This window comes from Giraffa tippelskirchi, chromosome 3 (assembly GCF_054371585.1).
Source record: "Giraffa tippelskirchi isolate mGirTip1 chromosome 3, T2T-mGirTip1v1.2.pri, whole genome shotgun sequence".
Lineage (NCBI taxonomy): Eukaryota > Metazoa > Chordata > Mammalia > Artiodactyla > Giraffidae > Giraffa > Giraffa tippelskirchi.
In genome coordinates, this window is record NC_137277.1 from 29143680 (window position 1) to 29160905 (window position 17226).

General features: G+C 48.8%; 3 protein-coding genes across 11 annotated transcripts in view; 2 read left to right on the forward strand and 1 right to left on the reverse strand.

Moving 5' to 3' along the window:
* Positions 1 to 16434, forward strand: part of ADORA2B (adenosine A2b receptor) — a 31273-nt gene extending 14839 nt beyond the window's left edge. The window contains exons 2-5 of one of the 2 annotated variants that reach the window (XM_081583760.1): positions 5323 to 5904; positions 9147 to 9379; positions 10127 to 10201; positions 16185 to 16434. In XM_081583760.1, coding sequence (XP_081439886.1) covers positions 5323 to 5904; positions 9147 to 9162 — 598 coding nt within the window. In that variant the 3' untranslated portion in view covers positions 9163 to 9379; positions 10127 to 10201; positions 16185 to 16434. Of the gene's footprint in view, positions 1 to 5322; positions 6722 to 9146; positions 9380 to 10126; positions 10202 to 16184 lie in introns of those variants that run through there. The other variant, XM_081583759.1, reaches the window with a different exon arrangement.
* On the reverse strand, positions 6803 to 16637 carry ZSWIM7 (zinc finger SWIM-type containing 7). Of its 2 annotated transcripts, XR_014080487.1 has the most exons (6): positions 16523 to 16637; positions 14549 to 14570; positions 13365 to 13467; positions 9237 to 9341; positions 7591 to 7973; positions 6803 to 7012 (listed from the first exon to the last, which is right to left on the reverse strand). XR_014080487.1 is itself a non-coding variant. In XM_081583773.1 (5 exons), the coding sequence occupies exons 1-5, from the start codon at positions 16611 to 16613 to the stop codon at positions 7857 to 7859; spliced, it is 438 nt and encodes a 145-aa protein (XP_081439899.1). In that variant the 5' UTR covers positions 16614 to 16637; the 3' UTR covers positions 6803 to 7856. The 2 variants fall into 2 exon arrangements, 1 of the variants encoding a protein (XP_081439899.1); XM_081583773.1 differs by having other exon boundaries at positions 6803 to 7973.
* A 109-nt stretch (positions 16638 to 16746) lies between these two features.
* TTC19 (tetratricopeptide repeat domain 19) overlaps positions 16747 to 17226 on the forward strand; it is a 29232-nt gene continuing 28752 nt past the window's right edge. For 4 of the 7 annotated variants that reach the window (XM_081583757.1, XM_081583753.1, XM_081583756.1 and 1 more), the window contains exons 1-2: positions 16747 to 16941; positions 17034 to 17152. Coding sequence is in view for 5 of the 7 variants with exons in the window: in XM_081583753.1 (XP_081439879.1) it covers positions 16773 to 16941; positions 17034 to 17152 (288 nt within the window). In the remaining 2 variants the exon portion in view is untranslated. Of the gene's footprint in view, positions 16942 to 17018; positions 17153 to 17226 lie in introns of all 7 variants that reach the window. The other 3 variants (XM_081583751.1, XM_081583754.1, XM_081583758.1) reach the window with 2 other exon arrangements.

Here is a 17226-nt window from a genome sequence, read left to right on the forward strand (position 1 = left end):
CCTTTAGGATTGACTGGTTTGATCTCCTTGATGTCCAAGGGACTCTCAAGAGTCTTCTCCAACACCACAGTTCAAAAGCATCAATTCTTCGGTGCTCAGCCTTCTTTATGGTCCATCTCTCACATCCATACATGACTACTGTAAAAACCATAGCTTTGACTATACAGGCAATTGTGGGCAAAGTGATCTCTGCTTTTTAATACACTGTCTAGTTTGTCATAGCTGTTCTTCCAAGGAGCAAGCATCTTTTAATTCCATGTCTGTAGTCACTGTTCCCTCTGCTTAGAAAGCCACTCTCCCATTTCCAGACCCTTCTCTCCTTCTCTGCCACCAAGAGGCTTCCCTGATGCCCTATGTCTGAGCTCTTCCTGGCTTTCTCTTATGTGTACCCTGTCCATTTTGATTTGGCCAAACTCCTTCCGACTTGTATGTTTGTGTGTTTACTTGTTTATTTTCTGTCTGTTCCATTAGCTCTATCACCTACGAGGGCTGTGATTCTGTTCACTGTGCCAGCAGAGTGCATGGCTCAAAGGGAGAACTCTGAATGAAATAATAAACCACTAGAGGAGAAAGGCCATTATGGAGTTCACAGAGAAGGCTGTGACCAGCAGCTCCCCAGATGAAATTAGCTGCTTTTTCTCATCTAAGACAACTGAGCATGAAAGTTATTTTTCACAGGCAGGATCCAGCAGTTGTGAGAAGTTCAGAATGGTTGTGTTGTTTCGAACTCTGGCAGGAAACCCCCCCATCCCCACCCCTGGGACCCTTTTGTATACAGAGGACTCTAATGTTGCTCAGACACAAGTGAAGTTAAAAAAGCAGCATAATGTGGTGCAAGGAACAGGGGCCTCAAGTCTGAACTTAGCTTTGTTTGGTCTTTGGTTCTTATATTCTTATATTGCCTTTGTTACCTAAAAACTTTGTATCTCCATTTCCTCATTGTAAAATAGGAAAGTTGGACTAGACAAGATAAAAATCCCTTCCAGTTTATATAAGCGTGCTTTTAGCTGCAGGTAACAGTGACTTTTAAGCAGTCAAGACCGTCAATTCTCTCTTGAGCTAGAATAGGGAACCGTGGTGGTTCTAGAGTTGGTGTAGGGGTTAAAAGACACCATTGAGAACCTGGACTCTTTCCTTCTGCTTTGCCATTAGCCTTGTTTTTCAGGCTCCTGCCTCATGGTCACAGGATGGCTGCTGCAGCTCTGGGCTTCACAGCCTCCCGGAAGAACAGAAAGGGATGGGCATGGGGGAGGAGCTCTCCTCATGGGTCTCTCTTCTTTTACCATGTAAAATCTCTCTTGGAAGTATTCTAGCAGACTTCTTTTGTCTCACTGGCTAAAACCACCTCCTGTAGCCACCCCAGTTGATGACTGACAGAGAATTTGCTTGCCTGGATCTAATTCATCCCCGGGGCTGGTCTGCACTCAGCGTATGCACTTCAGAAAAGCAGAGGCGTGAGGACAGGGCCGCTGCAGAGGCTGCCTTGTGGGCTCAAGGTTCTGTGACTAAGAGTTGTGTCTGCAGGAGGTGGCCATGTTACCCTGCAAGGGCCTGACTGCATTCTTCACGTCCCTGGTGCAGTCATGGCCGGAAAAGATATTTCTGTAAGGAATGGCTTTACATGCCTAAATGAGGAGGGAAGCAGAGGGGAGTTGGAAATAGATGCAGCTGAATGGCAACTGCGCCCACAGGTCCTTTGCCATCAAGGCCCCTCAGCTGAGCTGCCTGTTGCTGAGAGCAGAGATGAGGGATCATGGCTGACGGGAGGTGAGACCTCCCCAGTGGACCAGTTCTGCTGCCCGTCCAGGCCCCAGCATCGGGCGTTCCTAAGGCACAAGCTCTCTAAAGCTGTCTGATAACAAGTCAGAATATGTGTGTGTGAGCTCATTACTGAGAACCCTCTATGTGCCAGGCATTTTGCTAGCTCCTGGGGACGCTGATGCAAAGGGACGAGGTCTGAGTCCTTAAGAGGCTGGATGTTCTAGTCGAAGGGCAGACACCTATAAACAAAGCCCTGTGACAGGTGTGTGTCAGGGGCTGGAGAGTGGGCATGGCCCCCTCCACCCATGAGCTGAGCCAGAAAGGAGGTGACCTTTGAGACAGAGGGCAGCTGGGCCAGAAGGCCGCCGTGGGGAGCCACAGGCCGGGGGCACATGGAGCGGTGGCCTGAGGCTCTGTGGGCCACATGGACAGGTGTGGGCTTGGTTCCACAGCAAAGGAGATCAGACACTTTCCATAGACAAGTCCCAGGATAACATGTACCCAGTTACTGCCCAGCTCTCTTCCCAGAGGTTAAGTAACGATTTTATTTCATCTTTTTTCAATATATTATGTTGAATATAGCTTCCCTGGTGGCTCAGACGGTAAAGACTCTGCCTGCAATGTAGGAGACCTGGGTTCAATCCCTGGGTTGGGAAGATCCCCTGGAGAAGGAAATGGCAACCCACTCCAGTACGCTTGCCTGGAAAACCTCATGGACGGAGGAGCCTGGTAGGCTACAGTCCATAGGGTCGCAAAGAGTCAGACACGACTGAGTGACTTCACTTTCTTATGTTGAATACATATTAGGGACCACTTATGAATAGCAAAGTTAGTCTTTGCTATAAACTGTTGTTTTAGGCTAGTTGATAGCAAAATGTCCAAAATGTGTATTATAATTTCTAGAGATTTTAAGTAAGAATTAATGGTCTAAAAGTTACTTTTAAAAATTTAACATTTGCTACATTCTTTCCCAACTTTTATCAACTTTGCTGCCAGCTGAGATAGCCAGGGATGCTCCCAGAATTGTTCTCAGCATTTCCCTAGGGAGTCCGGTGAGGGTGGTGGTGGGGGGAACAGTTCTTCCTGGGTGTTTGTGGGAGACAAGTCTTCTGGCCCAGAACCACCAGGTGGTGCTGCCTGACTCAAGGGGCCCCTAGGCCTCACTTCTCAGGTTCTTCAAGGGCATCTTATCACACCTCACCTTCCACACTCTGCTTTTTCCTTTTTTATATTATGCGTCTCCTTCTAACACACCATGTAATTTACTGACTGATGTTTGTTATTCATTATGATCTGTCCCCCTATTAGAACTAAGTCTCTGAAGAGCAGGGGTCTTTGTGGGTTCTGTTCCCTTGTGTATCTTGACCCCCTATGTTTGTGTCTTGTAGGAGATCTAGACCCAAGGTTGGAATCTGGTTAATCAGAAAGCAGCCTTTAAGAATTTGCCACTTGGGACTTCCCTGGTGGTCCAGTGGCTAGGACTCCATGCTCCCAAACCCAGAGGGTCTGGGTTCGATTCCTGGTCAGGGAACTAGATCCTGCATCAGTCAGTTTAGTTCAGTTCAGTCACTCAGTCGTGTCTGACTCTTTGCGACCCCATGAACCACAGCGCGCCAGGCCTCCCCATCCATCACCAACTCCCGGAGTCCACCCAAACCCATGTCCATTGAGTTGGCGATGCCATCCAAGCATCTCATCCTCTGTCGTCCCCTTCTCCTCCTGCCCTCAATCGTTCCCAGCATCACGGTCTTTTCATATGAGTCAGATCTTTGCATGAGGTGGCCAAAGTATTGGAGTTTCAGCTTCAACATCAGTCCTTCCAATGAACACCCGTGACTGATCTCTTTTAGGATGGACTGGTTGGATCTCCTTGCAGTCCAAGGGACTCTCAAGAGTCTTCTCCAACACCACAGTTCAAAAGCATCAATTTTTCAGCACTTAGCTTTCTTTATAGTCCAACTCTCACATCCATACGTGACTACTGGAAAAACCACGGCCTTGACTAGATGGACCTTTGTTGACAAAGTAATGTCTCTGCTTTTCAATATGCTGTCTAGGTTGGTCATAACTTTCCTTCCAAGGAGTAAGCATCTTTTAATTTCATGGCTGCAATCACCATCTGCAGTGATTATGGAGCCCCAAAAAATAAAGTCAGCCACTGTTTCCCCATCTATTTGCCATGAAGTGATGGGACTGGATGTCATGATCTTAGTTTTCTGAATGTTGAGTTTTAAGCCAACTTTTTCACTCTCCTCTTTCACTTTCATCAAGAGGCTCTTTAGTTCTTCTTCGCTTTCTGCCATAAGGGTGGTGTCATCTGCATATCTGAAGTTATTGATATTTGTCCTGGCAATCTTGATTCCAGCTTGTGCTTCCTCCAGCCCAGCATTTCTCATGATGTACTCTGCATATAAGTTAAATAAGCAGGGTGACAATATACAGCCTTGACATACTCCTTTTCCTATTTGGAACCAGACTGTTGTTCCATGTCCAGTTCTAACTGTTGCTTCCTGACCTGCATACAGGTTTCTCAAGAGGCAGGTCAGGTGGTCTGGTATTCCCATCTCCTTAAGAATTTTCCACAGTTTATCGTGATCCACACAAAGGCTTTGGCATAGTCAATAAAGCAGAAATAGATGTTTTTCTGGAATTCTCTTGCTTTTTCGATGATCCAGCTGATGTTGGCAATTTGATCTCTGGTTCCTCTGCCTTTTCTAAAACCAGCTTGAACATCTGGAAGTTCACAGTTCACATATTGCTGAAGCCTGGCTTGGAGAATTTTGAGCATTACTTTACTAGCGTGTGAGATGAGTGCAACTGTGTGGTAGTTCGAGCATTCTTTGGCCTTGCCTTTCTTTGGGATCAGAATGAAAACTGACCTTTTCCAGTCCTGTGGCCACTGCTGAGTTTTCCAAATTTGCTGACATGTTGAGTGCAGCACTTTCACAGCATCATCTTTGAGGATTTGAAATAGCTCAACTGGAATTCCATCACCTCCACTAGCTTTGTTCGTAGTGATGCTTCCTAAGGCCCCCTTGACTTCACATTCCAGGATGTCTGTCTGGCTCTAGGTGAGTGTGAGTGATCACACCATTGTGATTATCTGGGTTGTGAAGATCTTTTTTGTATACTTCTTCTGTGTATTCTTGCCACCTCTTCTTAATATCTTTTGCTTCTGCTAGGTCCATACCATTTCTGTCCTTTATTGAGCCCACCTTTGCATGAAATGTTCCCTTGGTATCCTGCATACTGCCACTGAAAGATCCTGACTGCCACAACTAAGAGCTGGTGCAGCCAAACAAATATTTTTTTTTAAAAAAAGAATTTGCTACTTGCTCTCCTTGACCATGGTTTGTCACCAGACAGAGGTGAGTTAGTAAGAATGAAAATCTTGTTGGAGCAAAGCTGTTTATACATTTGACTGTCATCAGCGTTGCAGACAAAAGACCCTAGTGCCCTCTGAGTGTGGACCTGAAGCTGTTGGGGTCAAGGCCTGGCACAGAAAGCAGAGATGGTGGGGTGCTCTGAGATTACTATAACAGACCATGTCCTTTTCAACAGGTATAAGAGTCTGGTCACTGGGGCCCGAGCGAGAGGAGTCATTGCTGCCCTCTGGGTCTTGGCCTTTGGCATTGGCCTGACGCCGTTCCTGGGGTGGAACAGCAGAAAAAGTGCCATCAACTGCACGGAGCCGGGGGATGGAGCCACGAACATGAGCTGCTGCCTCATCAGGTGCCTCTTCGAAAACGTGGTACCCATGAGCTACATGGTGTACTTCAACTTCTTTGGCTGTGTCCTGCCCCCGCTGCTCATCATGCTGGTCGTCTATGTCAAGATCTTCCTGGTGGCCTGCAGGCAGCTGCAGCGCACAGAGCTCATGGACCACTCGAGGACCGTCCTCCAGCGGGAGATCCACGCGGCCAAGTCCCTGGCCATGATTGTTGGCATCTTCGCCCTGTGCTGGCTGCCAGTCCACGCCATCAACTGCGCCTCGCTCTTCCAGCCAACCTGGGCCAAGGAGAAGCCCAAGTGGGCAATGAACATAGCCATCCTCCTGTCGCACGCCAACTCGGCTGTCAACCCCATTGTCTACGCCTACCGGAACCGAGACTTCCGCTACACTTTTCACAAAATCATTTCCAGGTACGTCCTCTGCCGGACGGACGTCCTCAAGAGCGGGGAGGGGCAGGCAGGGTCACAGCCCACTCTCCAGCTGGGCCTATGACCCAGGCTCTGGCCTCTTCCAGGAGAAGGCTCAGTAACAAAGGGATGGGGCGCGCTTGGCCAGTTCTCACTGGAAAGACAGCAACCCTCACAGGCCAGCTGGTTGCCTCTTCTGGGCGCTACCCTGGAGGTTCCACGTACCTCGTTAACATGTGACTACTACTTCCTGAGGTTGACAAATGTATTTATGGTTCTCTGGCTGCTTTCTGTGGATAATGCTGACAGTGTGAATGGATTGTAAAAGTATGTTTTGCTTTTTTTTTGTTATTTTTTTAAGAGTCTGCCTCTTTTATGGTAGAAAATGATCAAAACTATTTTACTGTGACGTACTGTGAACTATTATAATACAAATATTTTTTTAACTTGGAGGCAATGGGAAAGGTTGGACATGTTAAAAATAATACTTGTTCTGAGGAAGGTGACCAGGAAAAGTAAAAGTATGAATCTTCAACCAAGAGACTGCTGTTTTACGGAAATGACAGGCTTCTAAGTTCTTACGTAGAACATCATGGCAGGCTTGACAACATTATTCTCCATGTACAGCACCCCACCCCAGAAGAAGCAGGGTCCTCCACTACCAGGCTGCGATCCCCTTCCAGAGCTAGGTGGTGATTTTTACATTGCTCCCAAGTTCAAGTGTGGCCATGATGCTGGACCCCAAAGTGAAAATTTTACTAAGGCAGGTTATATAACTGTGTTTCTGTATGAGGTGAAATAAAAATAAAACTTAACAAAAGTTCTGGGTGTTGTGCCAGCTTGCTGCAGAGCTCACCTACCTTCTGTTCTGTATCCTGAAATAAGTTCACACGCAGCCCCGTTTCCTGAGTAGAGTCTTGACAGGTTTTATTTGCCGCACCATCACCTAGGAGACAGTTGTGCCAACCACAGAAGCTTACGCCGTTGTGCCCTTCCACACGTTCATTCCTTAGCACCTCCTGTTTCAGGGGTACAGGGTTGGGAGTACCTAGGCTACAAGACCATCCACTTCGCCTGTCTGGTGGCTGGCTCAGCTCCTCTTGCAGTAACCCTGCAAGGACATGAAGCCCCAGAGAGATGGGGAAAGCCTGTCCTAGGACCCTGTTCAGCTGTGGACGATTGTCCCCGAGGGAGGTGCCTGTCCTGTCTCAGCTCCGTCTCCTGTTCATTTCCTTCCATCACAGCTCCTTTGCTCTCTTTTGGGGTCCAAATGAGTCCCATTCCTCTCCCGCCTCACAGCCTCTGGAATCTGCCTTTTCTCACTCAGCCTAGAACACCCAGCAGCATCTCTGGCTGCCTCCCTCACCCACTTGTTAAGAAGCTCAGAAATGTTCCGAGCAGACCTGCACTTCCTTGTTCTAGGTGCTGCCTTCCCAACAGTCTATTTAAGCAACTGTTTTGGCCTCAACACTACAAATGTCTGGAGCCTGTGAAACCAGCACCCCAACGTCTCTTTGTATCTGCTGCTGTTGTAGCCACATCCCTCCTCTGACCTTTTACTGCAGAAAGACTTTCTAGGCCCAAGAAAAAGAACTAACGCTTGTGCATCTAAACCATCGTACTGTCTCCTCTCCCATTCTAGCCTCTTAAGAAGGACTACGACTTTGGTTGTTTGAAAATCTAACTCACTGTGGATGCGACTTGATGTTAGGCTTTGGAGTCTAAGATGCTTGATTACATCTGGAAATTTTTTACCCATGGGGCCTGGAGGCTGGATTTTTCATGAGGGCTTCACACCGTATACATGTCCTGGGTCTGGAGTCCAGGGCAGAAGGGGACACTAATGTGAAGTCTAGTCCACGTCTCCTCCACGTGAACCACGCGTGACAGGGCACATGCGTCTCTGGACGGGACTTCTACTTTGAAAGATGGTCAGTGATGCTCTGTCTGCACTTTTATGCTTCCTGTGTCTTCTCTGCTGACAGTATGTCAGTCAGTTGCTTGTCAGAGACACTCAGCTGCTGACAGGTCCTCGTGACCTGACTCAGGTAAACTGCCAAGAGGTGCTTGCACTAGAACAGACAACAGGCAAGCCAGTTAGAAATGAAGAGGGCCAGGCTTCACAGAGCAAGAAAGGAGCGGGGCACACACGTCAGGGGCCTGGAACCCACTGCCTAGAACCGCAGACCAAGGTTAGACAGGTGTCTACTTTCTAGGAGTCCGTGTGGACAAGGAGGTTTTATCAATACTTGGCCTGCTGTTTGGGGCAACAGTGTAGATCCAGGAGGGACAGGTGAAACCAAGTGAAAACCAAGACAGGCTCTTTATGTCAGTCCTAAATTACACTTCTTTCTTCCTTGCCCTCAGAAAGTTGTTAACAGCAGTGGCTAACGTTCCTCAAGGTACAGTGTTGCTAAGAGCATCTCAAAGATTATCTCATTTAAATCTGACAGCCCCCTGGGGGACAGGGCTTATCTTCATTTTACACACATGCACCGAGTCTACACAGAGGGACTAGTCCTTACCACGGGACAGCCAGAGCAGGGACCACGGGACCCTCACTGTCTTGCCTGTCCCTCTCAAAGGCATGATCTGTGCTGGACCTCACACCGTGGGGCACACCACTTGGGCTGCTGAGGGCCTGGCTCCAACCCTGTCATTTTTCAGGTGAGATCACTGAGTGAGGCTCCCTGTCAACGGGAAAACCCGCTTGCCACCTGCTTCCTGTCAGGTGTGACCACTGTGTAAAGAAAGGGGGGTGTGGGGCGGATGCTGTAATTTTCTTCCTTGGCAAGACTGGAAAGATTGCTCGCCGCCCTCAGGTGGGTAGTGGTTCTCCTGTGGACTCAGGACAGATGTGAGGAGGTCTCGTTCCTGCCTGACGCTCTGGGCTCCTGTGAGATCGGCCGAGGAACCAACATGCTTTGCTGCCCCCGGTGAAAGGCAAGCGAGGCTGAGCACCAGGCTGTCCACGGGCAGTGGGAGAAGTGCCTCGTGGCTGGAGGTGGGGGCACACACAGTTGCCAGCGTCCAGTTTGGCTCATGTTTTTACTGGGCCCTATAACTGCCCAGGTGCCAACTCTGGGGATTACCTGCTGCCCTCCTGAAGCTTCATCTCTGACCTTTTAAATTAAAACGGGAAACTGGCATAGTTCTAAAAATGCCCCTGCGTTTTGGGAGGGTAAAGCCAGAAGAGATGACTGACTGAAGTCAAGGACAATGAATTACTGTCTGTTTCCACACAGAGTAAACCCCATGTAGGGTGCAGAGCGAGGCTCCCAGCCCCCCCCACCCCGCCACTGGCTCGGCCATGGCCGAGGCCCATCCGTCCTCACCAGGAGGCTGTCCCCCTTCCGCAGCACGGAGAAGGCGAACGCCGGGCACGAGCAGTAGTGGCAAGAAGCCAGACATGTGTACGTTCTCCCGGAGCTTCCAAGCACCTGGAAAGGGGAGGGCAGGTGGAGTCAGACCTGGAAAGGTGAGTGGGGAAACCACTACTCCCCTTGAGTGTACCTGTGTGAGGGTGCAGGGCTGTTCTCCGAGGGCCTACCCACCAGCGGGACCCTCCTGCTGCTTCAGTGCCCTGCCCTTGACAGCTCCACATGCAAAACAGAAGCATCTCAGATGGGTTGAACCCTCCACATGAACCGCTGTTTCTCCGCCTGGGGATTCAGAGGGTTGACTAGAGAGACAGAGGAGAAGGCTCCCTGCGCTGTACTTTGTTGTTGTGTTTCTCAGCCTTTGTAGTTATTTCACAGCATGTGTGTGAATGTCTAAAGCCTCCACCACACTCCTAGCAGGAGTCTGAGGACAGGAAAGGCCCAGCGGGGAGTGGGAGGAACACGTGGAACAGAGACTCCTGTAACGGGGTGACTCAGCTGCCATGGGGAGTGGCAAGCCCAGGTCTGCCTGCTCACCTAGCAGGACGGTATGAGGTCATGGACCCGGGAGGGCTCGCAGGAGGCCACGATCAGAGCCAACTGCCTTGCTGTCAGTCAGGGGACACGGGGGACCCTGTGTTTGGAGGGTGGCTGGACAGACCTGGAGAAATGGCTAGTCTCCATCCTCACCCCCAGGTGCCAGAGACAGGAAGTGGAGGGCTTTGTTCCTAATGTCCCAATGGAGTAAAGTTACTATCCCAGGGACCTAGAGACCCCCTGCAGTGGGTCAGTGACTGGGAACTGCCCCTGGGGGATGTGCCCCAGGGCCTTCACATTTGTTTCAGGCTCTGAGATGACAATCTACATGGAAAAAAGGAATGTCAGTGCTCCTAGAATGGTTTCCTGGTTTCCTCACACAGGTAAGACTAACACTGAAAAAGAGCAATGTTGAGTCAGGTGGTGTCTCTCCAGCATTTCACCTAGTGCGTGCATGTCGCTATGGGTTTTTTTTTGCCAAGTTAGGAGGACTCCTTGGGGGCTGCAGGATGGCCGGAAATGGCTGGTGACTGGGTAACAAGACGCCTACTGAACCCATTACACATTTCAGCCCCATTACAAACTGGGCATTAAGAAAGTCACACCACACGTTTCCAGTCCTGAGGCGCTGATGTGTTGTAACTGGTGAGCGCTGGGGGTGCGAGGAGGAGCTGCCCTTTGCCGAAGGGAGAGCATGAGAGCAGACTGGTTCCCACTCAGTCCTGCAAGAAAACCCACCAACGTCCAGCAGGGACACCAACAATTCTTGGGTCTCTAAACCATTACCAATGGTTTCTTCTTCTCTCTAGATTTATGGTTAATTAGGCATAAGCCTCTGGGATTCCACACAGACTGCTTCCTCCTTATGGTGGGTCCCCAGCCAATTACACTCTGCACGAGGCTGAGTAAGTGCCTGGCCACTCAGAGGTGGGGAGAAGTTCTGCAGAAGTTCCCTGGGTGGGATTCAAGACATGCAGCCACCCAAGGCGGTGAATACGGTAAAAAGAGTCACTTCTCAGTTGGCTTCTCTATCTAGCAGTGGACGACTAATGAACCTGATAATCGGGCAGAGATCTGAGTCAGATGTGTTTGGAGCTGGAAACTGACCTCAGGGACTGTCTAATTCACCCTTCGTGGAAAAAACCACCTCCTCTTACAGGAAGTGCTCCAAGCTCGCCCACTCGGAGCCAGGAGTGTCAGTCCCAGAGGGGAGCCTTTACAAAAGGAATGCAGGCAGGAAGACACTCAGACCCAGGCTGGACTTGCCCACACCTCCCTGGGAGGAGTCTGCTGTGGCTGCAGTGAGGCTCTAAGGAGACTAGCCCACTGGACGGTCATCCACCCACAAACACAGTTTACTTTATGGCTGCTCCAAGCCCTCAGCATCCGTCATAGTGGTGAACTGTATACAATTCCCTGTTCCCTGAGTTCGGTGCCTCTCTCAGAAAGAGGATATGTCCCTGCCCTGTTACATACAGGCTGACTATGTGACCTGCGTTAGCCAGTAAAGTGTGACTGGCCAGGGAGAAACGTTCAACACGGATACCTACGATATCCTGACTTCCCTCTGCTATGAGATCCACAGTGTCCCAGACACAGGCTGATCCGTCGCCTGGGATCCTGGGCCACGATGTTCTGGATCAAAGCTGCAATTGACTCTTGATGGAGATGGACAGGGAGTGAGGCATAACTTTGTAGCTTTTAAATTTAGGGGTCATTGTTACAAATGTAACTTGGCCCCTCCTGACTGAAGCATCCCCCTTCCTAGGAGGACCGAAGTTTATCAAAAAGAGACTCAGGTGACAACATGAGTGTGAGTTTAGGGTAATTACCACCACACCTGGAGGAGGTGAGAATGTTAGAAGATCGACCTATGGAACGATAACTAGCTGGGTAACAAGGCAACACCTGACTCAACCTTTACATCTCACAGAACCTCTGAATTAAGCCAAATTCTTTCCATATTACTATATACAGTGAAACCACTGGGGTTAATTGGAGGGTGTCTGTAAGGTGTCTACAACCTCATTTAATTCAAAGTCCAACACAATTCTAAGAACTTTGCATTTTTATGACGAATAAAGCAACATGACATAATACAAAATGTGAATGATGAAAACTAAAACAAGTCACAGTGATCGTGGGAGGAATAATAAGTCAACAATAACTGAAATATTTCCAACACAGTCTTTGAGATTTTAACTAACAGCAAGATCATGCTTGTGGGGGTTAAGTGTTCTGCTGATGTTGGAACTGAGACAAGAGAATCTGAAACTAAAAGACATGGAAAAACTCAGAAGCCCTTTTTGACAGGGTATGTTAGCTACATAAAACCCAAAAATAAATACACTAGCAAAGAAAATGGAAATCCTTCCTCAGGCACAAACAACATCGCTTAAGAGTTCTGATTCTTAATCTATGACGTTCACCAACAGAAAATTCTAATAAGCAGCCTCTTCTGAGCAAATACAATGCAGAAGTTTTAACTGCAGCATTCGGCACTAATCACCCCAGCTTACTTCAGGCAGAAATGCACGAAGACGTGCCAGCTGGCTGCACCATCCTACTGCATGGAACAGCAAGTTCATGGGCCAAGCCATCCATGTGCCCGAGAGGCTTTGCTCAGTCACTTGCTAAAAATGAATCAACACGGTCTCAACTCTGAGAGAGTCATCATAAGTAATCCAGAACCCAAACGCTCAAAAATTCCGCCTTTCCTGGTCTTCAACAAGGCCTGGATTTCATACAGAGCTGATGGCTGCTGCTTCTACCCCTTCCATACACAAAATTTTGGAGACCACTGCCAACATTTTTATTTCATTCACAAGATCCCCTTCTCTGAATCCCAGCTGGCGTACCATGACTAACGTGGCTAAACTTGGGGTATGCAGGGCAGAGAGTCTGACCCACTGTTGACACAGAGGCAGGCAGGACTGGCTGCCAGCTATACAACCCTGCTGCCATAGGAGACTGTTAATTTTCAGCATCTCAGTTTTCAGCAAAATAAATATCTTTCCGGGCTTTTGGTGAGAATTAGCAATACATGAAAGTAATTCTGAGTCTGATAGGAGTCCGATTTGTACTTTACAAACCTGCCTACCTTAAAGTCCGCTTGAACTAAGGTCCAAGTAAACTGCCCGCATTCAGCACAGTGTGGCCTTCGTGAACGCTTCCAACAACAGTTCTGACAGATCGTTTCTATTAGATGAACCTTGACATGTGAAAGGACCTTAAAATGCATTTTGGCTTTTGCTTGTAAGCAAGAGACAAGGAACAGGGTGATCCCTGTAGTGTCAAATGACAGAAAGGGAAAGTTGGCTGTGACCATTAGACCTGGGGAAAGAGCCTCCCTGGATAATTGCTGGTTCCACATGCTGCTCTCAGGTGGGGTTAACAGGCCACATCTATCTGACTCTAACTACTCACACTCTGATTTCACTAAGTTGGGTCAAGTCCTTTCAACCATCCACCAGCTTTCATACAGATTCAAGAAAACGTTTGTCCTAAGGGGATCTGGTTGAGACTCCTCCACCTCTGGGTTTCTACCTGGTAAACACGCCTCCCGCTGGGCGAGGAGATTAAGGTGACAGACTGGCGGTCAACTAGGTCCAAGGCCTGGACAGCTGACGAGCCGAAGACAAATTTCAGCCTGGGAAGGAGGGGAGCCTCAGGTTAGACGATGGACTGAAAGCCACTTCTCTGACTTGACCCGAAGGATTACCATCAGCAGCTTCTGAAAATTTATTTTAATTCGGAAAAAAACGTAATACAGCAAAATCCCACATAACCAACCACCCAGAATAAATAGTTAACATGTTGTTTATAAAGAAGCCTCTTTATATGTCAGAGGCCTTCCTGTCCTTCCTCAGTTTCTTCAACCCCAAGGCAACCACACGCATTTCATGTTAATGTTTTTATATTTTACTATACATACATACACACACACATATATACATATGATGATGTTTTCTAAGTTTAAAACATGAACAGTATATTCTGGGCTTTTTGGGCAACTTTTTTCCCCATTGAGTGTGCTTCTGAGAAGATGCATATGTGTGTGTGTGCGCGCGCATGCGCGTGCATTTATATATATATATATATACATACATATATATACAAACATATACTTTAAAATTTAACTTTTGGATAATATTCTAGTGTATATACATAGTACATTTTATTTCTTAAATACTCTTTTTTAAAGTACTCTATTGATGGACATTCTGTTTCCGTTTTACACTATTACAAATGATACTCAATTATGCCCATAACATGTTCCTTGTGTACATCCATGAGAGTTCTTCCAGGTTATGTAGATGAAAGCAGAACTCCTGAGTCCTAGCACATGTGCATTTTTCCATTTTAATGGGTGTTGCCAACAGCCTCTTACCCAGAAAGCAGGCCTCCCCAAGCACTGTATGTGTAAGAGTTGTTGTTCAAGAGTCAAATGTCCTTCTCTTTTCATGTGTTAGTAGTGTAAGAGCTACAACTTTTAGAATGATGTTAAAATACAGTGGTACTTAGGACAATACGGGAGTGCCTTGTACTGTCAAGTACAGTGCTGGTTATTCACTTGAGACAGATTTTGAACAATCACATCAATAAAATATTGTTCCTAGCTTAATAAGAATATTTTCTAAAAATAAGAGTTGATGTTGAAAGAATTGGCCTTTAAAAACACACATTAGTGGTTTATAAAGAACCCCAAATACAAAAGGATGTATACTTACGATAACAGATGCTCATCAGGAACTGTAAAACAGGAATGGAAAGTAAGTGAATTGTGTTAAACCAGTGACCATAGACAAAAACATTTTAAAAAGACTATTATAGCCAAAAAGACTTCTGTGTAAGTTGATGAACTGAACCTATGCATCAAATTTTACTGCTTCCCAATATTCCACTAAACAATAATAAAAGAATTTTCTAAAAATGCATAAACTCTCAAGGATGAGGACAGGGAGAGACACAACTAAGATATAGTGGAAAATTATTTACAAGACCTGAGAAAACTGCAAGTTAAGCTAGCAATAGGAGAGCCAAGCAACAACCTGACTTACACTTCAGACTCTAGTACCCTCAAAAAAAACCTCCAGAAATTGGTGGCACCAGATGGCTCTGAAGTGGAAATGAAGCAGGAGGGCTAAAATAAGACTCTTTGAAAGTAAGTTTAAGAAGTTGGAAGGTAGCAGAATAATACTTTAAGATGTCTCAGGAAATATTTCCAACATATAATTCAATAATACCTAGCCAAACAATCGATTAAGTCTCAGGACAGGAGAATATGTGCTCTATAAAATAAGACAGTAAACCGAGAAAAAGAAAATTGTAGGGTATACTAAACATTAAGGCCCAAGGTAGGTAAAGGGAATTCCCCAGACAGTGATGGTGGGGGGAGATCTCAGGAGAGCACCCTGGAAGCTCTAGGAGAGGAAAATGAAATGGACAAAACACCTCAGCATCTTGAGTAGAGGATTTAGGACACTGGTAAGAGTTTGAAGTTGAATTACTGATGTGTGTGTGTTTGTGTTAGTCACTTAGTCGTGTTCGACTCTTTGCGACCCTATGGACTGTAGCCCGCCAGGCTCCTGTCCATGGAATTCTCCAGGCAGGAATACTGGAGTGGATTGCCATTTCCTTCTCTAGGGGATCTTCCTGACCCAGGGATCAAACCTGGGTCTCCTGCATTGCTGGCAGATTCTTTACCATCTGCACTATAAGGAAGTTACTGAATTAGGGATAAACATATAGAAAAGTAAACAACCAAACAAATGCAATCATGATAGTTTTGAGAGAAAGCAAAAAGTTACAGTAAAGGAGAAGTAGTCATCACTTCCTACATGGCTCAGCTGTGACTAGATTTTACATCATCAAACAAGTGTAAGCTCAGAATACTCATCTAAAGAAAATTACTGTCGAAGGAGGGGGCTCAGGAAGAGTGTATGACTGTCTAAGAACAAAGATTTTTAAATAGCAGAAAACGGCTCTGAAAAACGTGAATCGGTGATAGGGGTCTCTATGAGCCCCAAGCCTCAGGGGCGCCCCCTTCAAGACTCTCACACTGTGCTCTTCACACAACCGCCCTTTCTGGCAACCACTGTTTGAGCTGTCAACAGACTGGCTTTTCCCCCAAGCTTTTTGGGATTAGAGGATGTTCGAATACCTGGCTCCCCTCATCTTTTAAGCACATGTACTGCTTTAGATTTAACTGAAATGAGAAAAGTTGGCTTCCTCCTCTCAATTCTTTAAAAACAATAAGTCAAGGTAAATCCTTTTCAAAGTGCGCTCCTTTGCAAACAAACGCCGCCCAAGTGAACCAGCAGAGGCAGTCCTGAGGCCTAACCTATGTATTCGTTGGTAATTCAGATACCGGTGGCGCAGCTCTAACGAGGAGGCGCTCTGATCAGGACCCTCTCGAGCCCCGTGCGCTTGCGGCCCGGGGATGCGGGAGCCTGGTCACAGAGCATCCTCTGCTGGCCAGAGGAATAAAGACACAGACACAGCGTCCAGACCCCTCAAGTCCTGCGTCTGCGGCCCTGAAACAGTCACTCGTGCACAGAAGTCAGGAGGGGAACCGTTTGGAACGAACACAGACCGGGAAAAGGAAGGGCTACAGGCGAGTTGAGAAGGCGGAGACCTCCCCAGTGGGCCTGGACCCCCGAACCCCGTCCCGCCGGCGCTGCCTCCCGCGCCCTCGCCCGTACTCGGCGCGCCGTCCCGCACCGCCGCCGTCATCTCGCTCAGCAGCTCCTCCACCACGGCTGGCAGCGTGAGAGACCCAGTCGGAGCCGCCATGCCGAGTCCCGCGTTCTCCGTGGCGGGGGAGGGGGGCGAGGTGACGTAGGCTGGCGTCCCGGCGCATGCGGGCGGCCCGGCCAATCGGCGGGCCTTCGGCGCCAGGGGCGGGACTTCCGGAGCCGGTGGCCGCAGTGCGCAGAGGACGCGTGGGCCGCCATGTACCGGCTTGTGGCTGTGGGCCTGGCCCGAGGCCTGTTGCGGGCGGCGGGACGGCGGGGCCGCTGCCGCCCGGTGCGCCTGCTGCCGGGGCCGCCGGGAACCCGGGCTCCGTCGTGCCGAGGGGCGCCGCGCGGCCGAGTCTCGGGCCTGCTGCCGCTGCTGGCAGGTGAGGGGCGCGGGCCGGGCGGGGCGGGCCGGGCCGGGCCGGGCCGGGCCGGGCCGGGCTGAGCGCGGTGACCTCAGCGCCCCTTCCCTCAGCGCTCGCCTGGTCCTCGAGGCCCGCGGCGGCGGAGCAGGAGCGGCGGGGCTCGGGCGGGGCTGCGGCCGGGGACGCCGAGGCCGAGGCTGAGATCATCCAGCTGCTGAAGCGAGCCAAGGTGAGGGGCCGCGGCGCGCCCTCCAGCTACGGGGACCCCGGTGGACGGAGTCCTGGGGTCCGCCCGCCGCGCGT